Source organism: Scyliorhinus canicula, chromosome 18 (genome assembly GCF_902713615.1).
Source record: "Scyliorhinus canicula chromosome 18, sScyCan1.1, whole genome shotgun sequence".
Classification (NCBI taxonomy): Eukaryota; Metazoa; Chordata; class Chondrichthyes; order Carcharhiniformes; family Scyliorhinidae; genus Scyliorhinus; species Scyliorhinus canicula.
Window position 1 is genome coordinate 128662370 of NC_052163.1, and position 16597 is coordinate 128678966.

General features: G+C 50.8%; 1 protein-coding gene across 1 annotated transcript in view; it reads right to left on the bottom strand.

Annotated features, from left to right (window-relative positions):
- Positions 1 to 16255, bottom strand: part of LOC119952951 (peptidyl-prolyl cis-trans isomerase FKBP7-like) — a 30582-nt gene extending 14327 nt beyond the window's left edge. The window contains exon 1 of the mRNA XM_038776590.1: positions 16166 to 16255. Coding sequence (XP_038632518.1) covers positions 16166 to 16255 — 90 coding nt within the window. The remainder of the gene's footprint in view (positions 1 to 16165) is intronic.
- Between the last annotated feature and the right edge of the window lie 342 nt (positions 16256 to 16597).

Below are 16597 nucleotides of genomic sequence, written 5' to 3' on the forward strand. Positions count from 1 at the left end.
AAGTACATGGTGACCACTGTTTTGAGCGTCTTATGGTAACAGTTTTATTTCCTCATCCAATGTTTTTTACCAGAGCAACTGAGGCTATGCTCCATGAATAAGAATGTCTCAGCCTTCTGTGTAAAATGGTATTTGGGGTTTCCGGAGGAAAGTGGAATTAAGAGTTCAGTGTCCTGGGTACTCCTGTGTTTTTCTCTCTTCACCTTTGCCCCATTGCTCGGGGTTTTCCATCCACGCTCCACAACCCCTTCAGACAGGAGACCCTGGGTTTCCCATTGGAAATTATCTCACATATTTCCTTTTTACAAGAGGGAAATTAAGAACAGAGAGAAACCAGGCTAGCCAGGCAGTAGCTGGGGAGTTGGTGGTGTAGTGGTATTGTCACTGAATTCATAATCCAGAGACCCAGTCTCTGAGGTTCAAATCCCACCATGGCAATGGTGAGGTTTAAATTCAAGCCAATTAAATGTTGACTATGACCATGAAAACGTTGTCGATCTGGGTCAATAATGCCTGTCATGCTTACCTACATGTGACTACAGATCCACAGCAATGTGGTTGACTCTGAAATGCTCTAGCAAACCCCCAAACCACGTGGAATGAATCAGTTCAAGAAGCCTCACGGTAGGGGCCTCACGGTAGCATGGTGGTTAGCATCAATGCTTCACAGCTCCAGGGTCCCAGGTTCGATTCCCGGCTGGGTCACTGTCTGTGTGGAGTCTGCACGTCCTCCCCGTGTGTGCGTGGGTTTCCTCCGGGTGCTCCGGTTTCCTCCCACAGTCCAAAGATGTGCGGGTTAGGTGGATTGGCCATGCTAAATTGCCCGTAGTGTAAGGTTAATGGGGGGATTGTTGGGTTACGGGTATACGGGTTACGTGGGTTTAAGTGGGGTGATCATTGCTCGGCACAACATCGAGGGCCGAAGGGCCTGTTCTGTGCTGTACTGTTCTAAAAAAGCCGCTCACCACCCTGTTCTCAACAATTGCCGGTCTTTCCAGGAACCACATCCCACGAAGGAATAAACCCCACAATCTAGACAAGAGGCACAAATACATTTGCCTCTATTCAGCTGTTAACCTGTAATTCAGCTCCAACACACAGCAACCATGGGACATTGCAGGACTATATTGTAAAGCAATGCAGTCCCTATAATCTAATGGCCTACTCCGACAGAACCATTCACAAATGGACCACATTTCAACAGAGGTTACTGTGTGTTACGCACCATATCTGCAGAGGATTGTGTTAACCTCTCTCAAGAACCTTTCCTAAACTTGCCTTTCTGAGTCAAAAAACACTGGTATAGCTGCTAGACTTAAACGGAAGCTATCTCCCAGCAACATTTTGAGAGAGTGGAATCCTTTCTTAAAAATATTTTTGTTGAAGAAATTTTTCATTGTCACAAGGTAATGGCACACTAAACGTCAAATACATGAAGATACAAATCATTCATTGCAGAATCAATAATTAACAACCCCATTGGGATTCACTCGGTTGATTCTGGAGTTGAGAGGACTGGCTTATGAGGAAAGACTAAATAGACTTGAACTATACTCATTGGAATTTGGAAGAATGAGGGGGGATCTGATAGAAACATATAAAATTATAAATAAAAAAAGAATATTTTTATTGTCACCAGTAGACTTACATTAACACTGCAATGAAGTTACTGTGAAAAGCCCCTAGTCGCCACATTCCGGCACCTGTTCGGGTACATGGGGGGAGAATTCAGAATTTTCAGCCGGAACGGGAATTGAACCCACGCTCCTGGCCTTGTTCTGCATTAAAAAACAGCTCTCTAGCCCACTGAGCTAAACAAAGGGAATAGATAGGATAGATGCGGGCAGGTTGTTTCCACTGTCGGGTGAACTAGAACTGGGGGGTATAACCTCAAAATAAGGGGGAGCAGATTTATGACCTTGATGAGTTGAGGAGGAACTTCTTCACCCAAAGGTTCCTGAACCTGTGGAATTCCCTGCCCAATGAAGCAGTTGAGGTTACTTTGTTAAATGTTTTTAAGGCTGAGGCAAATAGATTTTTGAACAGTAAAGGAATTAAGGGTTATGGTGAGTGGACAGGAAAATGGAGCTGAGTCCACAAAAAAATCAGCCATGATCTCATTGAATGGCGGAGCAGGTTCGAGGGGCCAGATGACCCACTCCTGCTCCTAGTTCTTATGTTCTTCAACCCAACCCTTCAACATAAAACTAAAAAAAAAAAACCCCTCCTCCCCTAACAGCTAATGTTCTCCCCATGTCTGTGTGGGTTTCCTCCGGGTGCTCCGGTTTCCTCCCACAAGTGCCAAAAGACGTGCTGTTAGGTGAATTGGACATTCTGAATTCTCCCTCTGTGTACCCGAACAGGCACCGGAATGTGGTGACTAGGGGATTTTTACAGTAATTTCATTGCAGTGTTAATGTAAGCCTACTTGTGACACTGATAAAGGTTATTATTATTCTGGTGACTAATTCCCTGAAAAAGGAAATGAATGGCTACCATCTCGAGTAGGCCACCCAACCAGGCCGAGGCACTGGGTAGGAGATCTCCACCCCAGCAGAACCCGTGTCCGGGCTTTCATCGAGGCAAAAGCGAGAACATCCGCCCTTCACCCCCCCCCCCTCATTCCGCACCGACGAGTCCGAAAACCCGCAAATGGCCACCAGCGGACGAGGCTCCAGCTCCATATCAACAATCCCTGACATGGTGTTAGAGAAGGAGATCCAGAAGTTTACAAGTTTAGGACACGCCAGAACATGTGGGTATGATTCGCTGGCCCCCGTGAACTTTCACACCATCTCCCCCACCTCGAGAATAAACACCCCTCCTCTTCTTGGTCAGGTGCACCACCTTGAACTGAATCGAGCTGAGCCTCGCCCAGGAGGAGGTTGAGTTGACCCTGTGAAGAGCCTCACTCCACAACCTTCCCCCCCCATCAAGAAGCAGACCCAGCTCATCCTCCCACTTCCTCTTCACCTGATCCAACAGAGCCTGCTCCGCTGACGGAATCTGACCATAAATGTCTGAAATCTTCCCCTCACTCAACTCGGCCAGAGATAAGATTCTATTCAAGAGGGCGTTGAAGGCGCCAAGGGAAAGGAAGAGATCTCCTGATGCAAGAAATCACGAACCTGGAAATACCTGAATAACTAAATCCTCGGGAGTTGGAATTTGTCCAACAGCTCCTCAAAACTGACAAACCTCAACTCCACAAACAGGTCCCCAAACATCTCCAGCCCATCCTTCCCACATGACATAAACCCGCTGGCACAAAGTGATTCCTACAAATAGGGGCTAACAACGCCATAGAGCCAAACTTAAAATGTTGTCTAAACTGCCTCCCAATCCTCAGTGTGGACACGACTACCGGACCTGAGGTACATTTTGAAGGGGAAAATGGAAGCGAGGCAGTTACCAAGGCCCCCAAGCTAATACCACTACAAACACTCACCTCTATCTGCTCCCATATAGAATTTGGATCCTTGAACCACTCCAGTACTTTTTCAATATTAGCTGTCCAGTAATAAAATAGCAAATTAGGTAAAATGAAGCCATCTGACTGTCTCTCTGAAACAATGTCTTACGAATCCTTGGGGTCTTGCCCGCCCAAATGAAGGAAGCTATCATCTTGATGACTTTAGCAAAGAAAGGTTTGGGGAGAAAAATGGGGAAACACTGACAAAGAAATAAAAATCTCGAGAGAACATTCATTTTAACATTCTGAACCCTGCCCGCCAAGGACGGGGAGGGGTTATCACACTTCTGGGAGTCAGATTTAGCATTTTATGAGGACAGCAAATGTTGTCCCCTTGTTCAAGAAGGGGAGTAGAGATAACCCCGGTAACTATTGACCAGTGAGCCTTACTTCTGTTGTGGGAAAAGTCTTGGAAAGGTTTATAAGAGATAGGATGTATAATCATCTGGAAAGGAATAATTTGATTAGAGATAGTCAACATGGTTTTGTGAAGGGTAGGTCGTGCCTCACAAACCTCATTGAGTTCTTCGAGAAGGTGACCAAACAGGTAGATGAGGGTAAAGCAGTTGATGTGGTGTATATGGATTTCAGTAAAGCGTTTGATAAGGTTCCCCACGGTAGGCTATTACAGAAAATACAGAGGCATGGGATTCAGGGTGATTTAGCAGTTTGGATCAGAAATTGGCGAGCTGATAGAAGACAAAGGGTGGTGGTTGATGGGAAATGTTCTGACTGGTGTCCAGTTACTAGTAGTGTACCACAAGGATCTGTTTTGGGGCGGCTGCTGTTTGTCATTTTTATAAATAACCTGGAGGAGGGCGTAGAAGGATGGGTGAGTAAATTTGCAGATGACACTAAAGTCGGTGGAGTTGTGGACAGTGCAGAAGGATTTACAAGTTACAGAGGGACATAGATAAGCTGCAGAGCTGGGCTGACAGGTGGCAAATAGAGTTTAATGCAGAAAAATGTGAGTTAATTCATTTTGGAAGGAGTAACAGGAATACAGAGTACTGGGCTAATGGTAAGATTCTTGGTAGTGTGGATGAGCAGAGAGATCTCGGTATCCATGTACATAGATCCCTGAAAGTTGCCACCCAGGTTGATAGGGTTGTTAAGAAGGCGTACGGTGTGTTAGCTTTTATTGGTAGAGGAATTGAGTTTCGGAGCCATGAGGTCATGTTGCAGTTGTACAAAACTCTGGTGCGGCCGCATTTGGAGTATTGCGTGCAGTTCTGGTCGCCACATTATAGGAAGGATGTGGAAGCATTGGAAAGGGTACAGAGGAGATTTACAAGAATGTTGCCTGGTATGGAGGGAAGATCTTATGAGGAATGGCTGAAGGACTTGAGGCTGTTTTTGTTAGAGAGAAGAAGGTTAAGAGGTGACTTAATTGAGGCATACAAGATGATCAGAGGGTTAGATAGGGTGGACATTGAGAGCCTTTTTCCTCGGAAGGTGATGTCCAGCACAAGGGGACATAGCTTTAAATTGAGGGGAGATAGATACAGGACAGATGTCAGAGGTAGATTCTTTACTCAAAGAGTAGTAAGGGCGTGGAATGCCCTACCTGCAACAGTAGTGGACTCGCCAACACTCAACGCATTGGACTTCCGGGCGGCGAGCGAGGAGGTCGCAAGGAGAGGGGCTCCCGCAAGCGCCAGGAAGGAACCCCCCCGACAGGCCGGACGGCGGAGGAGGAGCGGGCGGCAACGGCGGAGGAGGAGCGGGCGGCAACGGCGGAGGAGCGGGCGACAACGGAGGAGGAGCGGGCGGCAGCGGCGGGCGGCAGCGGCGGGCGGCAGCGGAGGAGAAGCGGAGGAGGAGCGGGCGGCAGCTGAGGAGGAGCGGGCGGCGGCGGAAGGCGGAGGCGAGGAGCAACGGCGACAGGGAGGCCCAGCAGCGGCAGGTCCAACCCCTCTCCCCCCCCCCCCCCACGCGGGCCGGGAACGGAGCGGCAGCGGCGGGCCCTCTTTCCCCCCCCCCCAAACCAGCAGCGGGGACCCACCCCCCAACCAGCAGCGGGACCCCCCCCCCCCAACCAGCAGCGGGGACACCAGCAGCGGGGACACCATCCCCCCCCCCCCAACCAGCAGCGGGGACACCAACCCCCCCCCCCCCAACCAGCAGCGGGGACACCAACCCCCCCCCCCCAACCAGCAGCGGGGACACCACCCCCCCCCCCCCCAACCAGCAGCGGGGACACCAACCCCCAACCAGCAGCGGGGACACCAAACCCCCCCCCCCAACCAGCAGCGGGGACACCACCCCCCCCCCCAACCAGCAGCGGGGACACCAACCCCCCCCCCCCCCAACCAGCAGCGGGGACACGGGGACACCAACCCCCCCCCCCCAACCAGCAGCGGGGACACCAACCCCCAACCAGCAGCGGGGACACCAAACCCCCCCCCCAACCAGCAGCGGGGACACCACCCCCCCCCCCCCCAACCAGCAGCGGGGACACCAACCCCCCCCCCCCCCCCAACCAGCAGCGGGGACACGGGGACACCAACCCCCCCCCCCAACCAGCAGCGGGGACACCAACCCCCCCCCCCCCAACCAGCAGCGGGGACACCACCCCCCCCCCCAACCAGCAGCGGGCCCCGGCCCACTCGCCCCTCCTCCTCCCCCCAACTGCAGTGACCACCACGTGGCAAGGACAAAGGGACTCTCTCTCTCTCTCCTGGGCGAGTGGAGAGAGAAAACAAAAGAAAAAAGAGACTTATATTTCTGTTCTTTTTTAAAAATAAAAACCCAAATGAAAACTGAAAAAGAGAAAAGGGGTGAAATAAAGGGGTAAAGGAAGAAGGGGGGAAATAAATTTTTCATTTAAAAAAAAAAAATATATACATATATTTTTAAATATATATATATATATATATATATATTAATAAATAAAATTAAAATAGGGTGCGGAAAAGGGGGAAAAGAAGAACAAGGAGAGCAGAAACGATGAAGGGGAAGGGGGAGAAAAAAATGCTAGAAGGGACCCAAGAGAAAGGGGGCACCGGAGGTAGACGGGGCAAAGGGCAAACCAGCTTGGGCGAACGAGTCAACACGCGAAGCAGCGGGAAGAATGTATCGCCGCATCCAAAAGAGCTGGACGGGCGGGCAACCTCTCCCCTGGGGTTAGAGGGGGGCGTGAATTGGAAGGAAGCCATTGCCGAGGTGGTGAGGGAGCAGCTGCAGGCAATCAAGGCAGAGTTAAAAGCAGACACAGAGGCCGCAGCACAGGCAGCAGTGACCAGGGCCATGTCAGGGGTGCAGCAGGCTCTGACCAGAATGGAGGAGAAAGTGGATGCCCAAGGGAAGATACTGGAAGCCCAAGGGGCAACCATTAAAGAGCTGGAGAAGGCAGCGACTGACGTGAGCGACCGGGTCATGTCCCTGGAGAGGGAAATGGCGAAACTGAGTGCAACACAGGGGAGCCTGAAGGGCAGGGTAGACGACCAGGAGATCAGCTCGAGAAGGCAAAACATTAAGATAGTGGGCCTGCCAGAGGGGATAGAGGGTAGAAATCCCACAACATTCGTGGCTGCGATGCTGGGCTCCTTAGTGGGGCGGGAAACTTTTCCCACCCCACCGGAAATGGACAGAGCTCATCGGTCACTGCGCCCGAAGCCCAAGGAAGGGGAAAAACCGAGAGCAGTTATAGCCAGACTGCACCGGTACCGGGATAGGGAGACAATCCTGCGCTGGGCCAAGGAGAATAGAGCCTGCAATTGGGACGGGCACGCCATCCGAATCTACGAGGATTTTGGAGCGGACATAGCTAAGAGACGGGCGGAGTTCAACAGAGCGAAAGCAGCTCTCTATAAGAACAAAGTACGTTTTGGTATGCTGTACCCAGCAAAACTCTGGGTCACATACCAACACAAGGAATATTTCTTTACAGCCCCTGCCGAGGCGAATAGATTCGTTGAGGAGCACGGGCTGGAAAAACGCCATGGGAAGTAGGGACGAGGGGCCCATGGCAAGGAGATACGTCATGCCGACGGGGGGGTGGGGAGGGGCGAGGCAAAGCCAGCCCCCTCCCCCCTGGCAGGAACACCCAGGAAAAACAACCCAATGCCCAAGGGCCCGCTCCAGGTGGGAGGCCAGGCCCCGGCACGAGGGAACGGGAGTACTGGAGAGGGGAGAGGGGAAGGGGGACAGCAACCTCCGAGCGGGGAGCCACCGTGCTAGCGGGAAAGCTAGTGAAGGGGGCGCGCAACAGAGCAGGGCCGCAGCGCACCCCCAACAGGGGGGAAGGCGCCAGGCAGGGGAGGGGGGGGATCACCCATCAAAGGTGGGAGAGCAAATGGGGACAGGAATGGGGGAGAGAGGGGCAATGGAGGGGTACACAGGGGTATCCCCGAAAGGGATAGAGCGGGGGGGGGGCACTCGGGGGGCGAGAGACCAGGGAGGGGAAATGCAGGGACGAAGGGACAAAAGAGGCCAGAAAGGGAATAGGGCCACAAAGTGCCACAGACAAGGGCTCGAAACAGGGAACTGCTGCAAACACCCACCCAGTACGGTCTGTGGGTGAAGGGGCCCCCCGGAGTGCAGGGGACTACCCGCGTGGCGGACACACAGTGGACGGCCATGGCGGGTGTCCCCGGGACAAGGGGGAACCCCGGAGCGCAGGGACCCGACCGCATGGGGAGAGCAGTGATAGTGGACATCCTGGACGGCCCCCTAACAAAGGGAAACCCCAGAGGGCAGGGGCGCGTCCACCGGACAAATATGGTTAACCCCACAGGAGCAAGGGGGCAGAAGCCCCCCACCAGAATAGTCACCTGGAACGTAAGGGGACTTAATGGCCCAGTGAAGAGATCTAGAGTCCTCACCCACCTTAGAAACATGAGGGCCGACATAGTCTTCCTCCAAGAGACGCACTTGAGGGAGCAGGACCAACTGCGGGTAAGAAAGGGCTGGGTGGGACAAACCTATCATTCCTGTTATGGGGCAAGGGCCAGGGGGGTGGCGATCCTGATTGGCAAGAGGACAATGTTTAGGGCGACAAAGACGGTTACGGACCCAGGGGGACGGTATGTCATGGTCAGCGGGGCCCTGGATGGGGCGCCGGTAGTCCTAGTTAACGTGTATGCGCCCAACTGGGACGACACGAGCTTCATCCAAAAGACCATGGCAGAAATCCCGGACATAGCGACGCACCGACTAATCATGGGGGGGGACTTCAACTGTGTACAGGACCCAACGACGGACAGATCAAACCCCAGAACGGGGAAAACCTCAAACATGGCAAGGGAACTCAGTCACTATATGGAGCAGATGGGAGCAGTAGACCCCTGGAGATTCGCCCACCCGGGGGAGAAAGAATTCTCTTTCTTCTCCCCAGTACACAACGTGTACACCAGAATTGACTTCTTTGTGGTGGGGAAAACGGTGCTTCCAGAGATAGACAAGGTGGAATACTCCGCAATTGTGATATCAGACCACGCTCCACACTACATGGATGTGCGGCTAGAGACGGGAAGGGCCCAGCGCCCCAAATGGAGGTTGGACGGTGCCTTACTAGCTGACAAGGCCTTCAGCGAAAGGATAGCGCGGGCCATAGCGGAGTACACTGAGATCAACCAAAACGGGGAGGTCTCACCCTCCACGTTCTGGGAAGCGCTTAAGGCCGTACTAAGAGGGGAAATCATAGCCTACAAAGCGCAAAGAGATAGGGAGGAAAGGGTGGCTAGGCAGAAGCTGGTCGACTCCATACTGGAGGTAGACCATAAATACTCCGAGGCCCCGACCGTAGAACTCCTGGCGGAGAGGAAAGAATTACAAAGGAACTTTGACCTGCTCTCCACCAGGAAAGCAGTACACCAACTCCGCCAGGCACGCGGGGCCCTATACGAACACGGAGACAAAGCCAGCCGCCTGTTGGCCCACCAGCTGAGAAAGCAGGCAGCCAGCAGAGAAATTGCGCAAATCAGAGATACCAGAGGCACGTTGGAAACAGAACCAGAGAGGATTAACAAAACCTTCAAGGCCTTCTACCAAGAGCTGTACACCTCAGAGCCCCCAACGGGGAAGGCTGGGATGAACCGGTTTCTTGACGGACTGGACATACCAGTTGTGGGAGAGGGCAGAAAACGGGATCTGGAAGCACCACTAGCACTGGGAGAGATCATGGAGAGCATTAGCTCCATGCAGGCGGGGAAGGCGCCGGGACCGGACGGATTCCCGGCGGACTTCTACAAAAAATTTGCGACAGCGCTGGCCCCGCACCTGCGGGAGATGTTCACAGACTCGCTAGCTAGGGGCACATTGCCACCCACGTTAGCACAGGCCTCAATCTCGCTGATACCTAAGAAAGACAAAGACCCAACGGAATGTGGGTCATACAGACCCATATCTCTGCTGAATGCAGACGCCAAAATACTGGCCAAAATCCTAGCCAAGAGGCTAGAAGACTGTGTACCTGAGGTGGTCACAGAGGACCAGACGGGCTTTGTCAAAGGTAGACAGCTTACCGCGAACATCAGGCGCCTGCTGAACGTGATAATGACCCCCTCCGGGGAGAGAACACAAGAGGTGATCGTCTCCCTGGACGCAGAAAAGGCCTTCGACAGAGTCGAGTGGAAATACCTCATAGAGGTACTGGAGCGGTTCGGGCTTGGAACAGGGTTCACCGCTTGGGTAAAGCTCCTGTACAACGCTCCCATGGCGAGTGTACAGACCAACAATACCAACTCCCAATACTTCCAGCTGCACAGGGGCACCAGACAAGGATGCCCACTGTCCCCGCTGCTGTTCGCACTAGCAATTGAACCGCTAGCAATCGCGCTCAGGGCAGCAAAAAATTGGAGGGGGATCCGAAGGGGAGGTAGAGAGCACAGAGTCTCACTCTATGCGGATGATCTGCTCCTCTATATCTCGGACCCACAAAGCAGCATGGACGGAATCATCGCGCTCCTGAAAGAGTTTGGAGCCTTCTCGGGCTACAAACTCAACATGAGCAAAAGTGAGATCTTCCCAGTACACCCCGGAAGGGGGGGGGGGGGGGGCAGCACTAAAGGGGCTGCCGTTCAATCAAGCCCGACATAAATTCCGCTACCTGGGGATCCAAATAGCCCATGACTGGAAAGGCATCCACAAATGGAACCTCACCAGCCTGACGGAGGAAGTTAAAAAGGACCTGCAAAGATGGAACACACTCCCGCTCTCCCTCGCGGGGAGAGTTCAGACGATCAAAATGAACGTACTGCCCAGGTTCCTCTTCCTGTTTAGATCCATTCCGATCTACATCCCCAAGGGCCTTTTTCAAAGCGCTGGACAAACTCATCATGGCGTTCGTATGGGGGGTAAAAATGCTAGGATCCCAAAGAAGGTCTTACAAAAAACAAAAACCAGGGGAGGGCTAGCCCTCCCGAATCTACAATTCTACCACTGGGCAGCAACAGCCGAGCGAGTAAGGGGATGGATCCAGGAGCCAGAGGCTGAGTGGGTGCGTGCGGAGGAGGCCTCCTGCATGGGAAACCTCCCTCCGGGCCCTCGCCACGGCAGCACTCCCATCCCCACCCAAAAAACACTCCAGCAGCCCAGTGGTGACAGCCACCCTCCAATCCTGGAACCAACTGCGGCAGCAACTTGGCCTGACCAAAATGTCGAACAGGGCTCCCATCTGCAACAACCATAGGTTCACACCAGCACTGACTGACGCCACCTTCAAAAGGTGGAGGCAGGACGGGGGGACACTGACAGTCAGGGACCTATACACGGACGACAGGATCGCAACACTGGACGAACTGACAGAGAAATTTCAGCTAGCTGGGGGGGAACGAGCTACGGTACCTGCAGCTCAAAAACTTCCTACGAAAGGAGACAAGGACGTACCCACAACCGCCACGACAGACACTACTGGAAGACCTACTGGACGCAAGTATCCTAGAGAAAGGGAACTGTAGTGACATGTATGACCGACTGGTAGATAGGGACGATACCGTACTGGACGCAACAAGGAGGAAATGGGAGGACGACCTGGGGATGGAGATAGGGTGGGGACTCTGGAGCGAAGCACTGCATAGGGTCAACTCCACCTCCACGTGCGCAAGGCTCAGCCTGACGCAACTAAAAGTGGTACATAGAGCCCACTTAACAAGAACCCGTATGAGTAGGTTCTTCCCGGAGGTGGAAGACAGATGTGAACGGTGCCAAAGAGGCCCGGCCAACCACGCCCACATGTTCTGGTCTTGCCCCAGACTCGTGGAGTACTGGACAGCCTTCTTCGAGGTTATGTCCAAAGTGGTGGGAGTGAGGGTGGAGCCATGCCCGATAGTGGCGGTCTTCGGGGTTTCAGAACAGCCAGATCTATTCCTGGGGAGGAGGGCGGACGCCCTTGCCTTTGCCTCCCTGATCGCCCGCCGTAGAATCCTGTTTGGCTGGCGGTCAGCAGCACCGCCCAGAGCTGCGGACTGGCTGTCCGACCTCTCGGAATCTCTCCAAATGGAGAAAATCAAATTTGCCATCCGAGGGTCGGACGACGGCTTCCACAGAACGTGGGAGCCATTCATGCAACTGTTCCGGGACCTATTTGTGGCCAATGTACAAGAGGAAGAATAGTCGGGGGAAGATGGCGGGAGGGGGGGGGGGGCTACAGGTTCGGTACGGGGGTTCGATGGCTAGCTAAGGCCCAAAACCAAACTAAATAAACATGTTGAGGGGGGGGGGGGGGGGGGGGGCGGGCGCAGTTACCACTACGAAGATGCTTACCTGTAAATATGTATGTTAATTTTTGCGTGTTTGTTTGTTTTTTTTTTTTTTTGTTCTTTTTCTCTCCTAACAATTTGTAATTTGTTCAATATAAAATATGAAAACTGAATAAAAACATTTATAAAAAAAAAACACTCAACGCATTCAAATGGTCATTGGATAGGCATATGGACGATAAGGGAATAGTGTAGAGGGACTTTAGAGGGGTTTCACAGGACGGCGCAACATCGAGGGCCGAAGGGCCTGTACTGCGCTGTAATGTTCTATGTTCTATGTTCTATGTTAGCCCCATTCACCAGACTAGCTTAATTTAATTTATGGAGCGAGTCTCAATCGTGGGCCCTTCAGATTCTCAGATAACGAAAGCTTGATCTGGCAAGACGAAAAGGCAACATCCCCAGATCGGCTCCCTCCCAGGGAGATTCACCAGAAAGCCTTTGCTTGTGTCCAAATTCAACTTGTAGCCAAGAAGGAACCAAAGCTCCTAAGTAGCTTCACCGTCTCATCCATGGAGGAGACTGGGTCCATTATATAAAGAAGCAGATCATCTGCGTACATTGACATTGTGCTGTGTGTTGCTGGGTGGGCCAAATGTACTGAGACTGAGTCCTTTGTCACATCTTGAGAAAAAAGAGGAAGAGCAGTTACAATAATTTCCTGATGAGCAGAATCTGCGTGTTCTTTACAGAAGAAATGTCATAATTTCATGATGTGGTTTGCTGAAAGTTAATTTGACGCAACATAAAATGAGAAGAACGAGAAGCAGGTCTTCGTCACAAATGCGCAGTTGCGCATGCACCTCCTTGACTAGTCTGTGGGACAGCTCCAGCAATTTTGGCACAAGCCCCTAGATATTAGTAAGGAGGATTTTGCAGGGTCCTCTGGGCTGGGTTTGCTGTTGTCATTTCTGGTACCTAGGTCCGTGCCGGGTAGTCCATCTGCTTTTATTCCTCTTGCAGTTTGTAACGATGACAGAGGTGATATCCAGTGACACCCTGGAATGACTCTCAGCATAATTTTTAAGGGAATTTGTGACCATATAAAGGTAAAGGAAGAAGGCCTTTTAAATGAGCTATCTCAATGAGCAGACACGGGGAGAATGTGCAAACTCCACACGGACAGTGACCCAGAGCCGGGATCGAACCTGGGACCTCAGCGCCGTGAGGCGGTTGTGCTAACCACTAGGTCACCGTGCTGCCCTCTGGAAACAATTCTGAGAGACCAAATTAATCAGCATTTGGAGAGGCAGGGTTTAATCAACATCAGTCAGCATGGTTTTGTAAAGGGACGGTCATGTCTGACCAATTTGGTTGCATTTTTTGAAGGGGTGACCAGGTGTGTAGTTGAGGGAAATTAATTTGACGCAGCCTACTTAGGCTTCAGCATGGCTTTTAATAAGGTGCCACTTGGGAGACTGATGCCAAAGTTAAGGGCCCATGGGAACCAAGGAAATTTGGCAAATTGGATACAGAATTGGCTGAGAAAATCTCACCCAGTATATCCCTCTCCTGTCAACCTTCCGACCATCGCATTTTCATTGCAACTGTACAGAATTAAACTTACCTGAACATTGGGTTAAAGTCCAACAGGTTTGTTTCAAATCACTAGCTTTCGGAGCACTGCTCCTTCCTCAGGTGTTTGAAGAGGTAGGTTCCTCTTTATGTTTCTGGAACCTACCTCTTCAAACACCTGAGGAAGGAGCAGTGCTCCGAAAGCTAGTGATTTGAAACAAACCTGTTGGACTTTAACCTGGTGTTGTAAGACCACTTACTGTGCTCACCCCAGTCCAACGTCGGCATCTCCACATCATGAACATTGGGGATCAGGGGTAATGGGGAGAAGGCAGGAGAATGGGGAAGAGAAAATATCAGCCATGATTGAATGGCGGAGCAGACTCGATGGGCCGAGTGGCCTAATTCTGCTTCTATGTCTTGTGGTCTTATTGTCTTAATGCTCCAGCAAAGTCAATTACAATGATGCCTGCTCCTTTCAGCTGTGACAGGTCTTTAAGTGCCAAATGGGCCCAAACGGTAATGTTTCCGATGTCTGGAGCTCACTTTTTAAAATTCATTCATGGGATGTGGCCATTACATTTATTGCCCATCCCTAATTACCATGGACCTTCCTGGTATGTGGGGTTCAATATTGCACAACCATGTTATCTGGGAGACTGAGGGCAGGTACTCACCGGGGAGTTGCAGTTTTATTTTAAACTATTGAAAGGTTTCCTGATGGACATATCAATGATTAATCTTCATAAACTTATTCACCACAATCTAGGTTGATGCTTCATTCGCATTAGAAAGAACATAAGCTTTCATAAAGCTTTCATAAGCTCACGTCACTCCAATATTCAAAAAGGGAGGTAGAGAGAAAGGAGGGAATTATAGACCAGTAAGCCTAACATCGGTAGTGGGGAAAATGCTTGAATTCATTATCAAGGACTTTATTGTGGAACATTTAGAAAGCAGAGGCAGGATCAGTCAGAGTCAGCATGGATTTATGAAGGGAAAATCATGCTTGACAAATCTGTTGGAATTCTTTGAAGAGGTAACCAGTACAGTCGACAAGGGGGAGCCAGTCGATGTGGTATATTTGGACTTTCAGAAGGCGTTTGACAAAGTCCCGCATAAGAGATGATTGTGCAAAATTAAAGCGTATGGGATTGGGGGAAATGTATTGAGGTGGATAGAAAACTGGTTGGCAGAGAGGAAACAAAGAGTAGGGATTAATGGGTCCTTTTCAAATTGGTAGGCAGTAACCAGTGGGGTACCACAGGGATCGGTGCTGGGACCCCAGCTATTCACAATATATATTAATGATTTGGATGAGGGAACAAAATGTAACATCTCAAAGTTTGCAGATCATACCAAATTAGGTGGGAGGGTGAATTGTAACGAGGATGCAGAGATCCTACAGCAAGATCTGGATAGATTGGGCAAGTGGCAAATCAATGGCAAATGCAGTATAATTTGGATAAGTGTGAGGTTATTCAGTTTGGAAGCAAAAACAGGAAGGCAGATTACTACCTGAATGGTGTAAATTGGGAGAGGGGAGTGTGCAGCGGGACCTGGGTGTCCTTGTGCACCATTCGCTGAAGGTAAGCATGCAGGTGCAGCAGGCGGTAAAGAAGGCTAATGGTATGTTGGCCTTCATTGCGAGAGGTTTCGAGCATAGAAGCAGGGATGTGTTGCTGCAATTATACAGTGCAGTTTTGGTCTCCTTCTCTGAAGAAGGATGTTCTTGCTCTCGAGGGAGTGCAGCAAAGGTTTACCAGACTGATTCCAGGGATGGCGGGACTGTCATATGAGGAGAGATTGACTAGGTCGGGATTGTTCTCGCTGGAGTTCAGAAGAAGAGGGGGGATCTCATAGAGACTTATAAAATTCTAACAGGACTAGACAGGGTAGATGCAGGGCGGATGTTACCAATGATGGGTGTGTCCAGAACCAGGGGTCACAGCCTGAGGATTCAGGGTAAACCATTTCGGACAGAGATAAGGAGACATTTCTTCACACAAAGAGTGGTGAGCCTGTGGCATTCATTGCCACAGGAAGTAGTTGATGCTAAAACTTTGAATATATTCAAGAGGCGGCTAGATATAGCACTTGGAGAGAATGGGATCAAAGGCTATGGGGAGAAAGCAGGATTAGGCTATTGAGTTGGATGATCAGCCATGATCGTGATGAATGGCGGAGCAGGCTTGAAGGGCCAAAAGGCCTCCTCCTGCTCCTATCTTCTATGTATCTATGTATACCATAAGCATTCTAGAAAAGAAATCGCTGTTACTGACTCACCGCTGTATATTTATGCAGGCAATCTGTACGGCAGATAAATGATTGCTTTAAATGTTACTTCATGTAATGTGATCTATTTAATTTGGTAAATTCTGAGGTATTGATTACAGACGTATCATTTTCAAATTGTAAGTGTTTCTGCTTCATTTCCCTTTCCAGCCTCGATGCAGGATTTTACTTTCCAATATACCTTTTCCAAAAGTATATTCAGTGGGTTGGTTTTCAGTTTCTGTTGACTCCCTGCTAGTGGCTGACTTACTGGCGCATGGCTAAAATCCATCGTATGCCAGGCACGACCTGACAGGATTTTCACCAGGACCAGATGACTCAAGAGCCCTTTAAAAATGGTGGGTGGATACCAATTCCGGAATTGCCGACACCATTTTGGGATGTCAGATTTTTGGGAATAACCTTTTCAATGTTTGGGTTGGTTCCTATAAAAGGCCCATTTCCAGCACACCGCAGCTGCTGTCTCCATTACAGAGATAAGCATGTCCTCCTCCTCTGCAATTTTCGTGGGGCAGGGCCAGGTTTTTAAAGCGTTGTGGTTCATGGACTCTCAGACAAGTCGTAAACTCTAATCTGTACGAGGGGACCTTATAAAAGATAAGTTCAAAATATC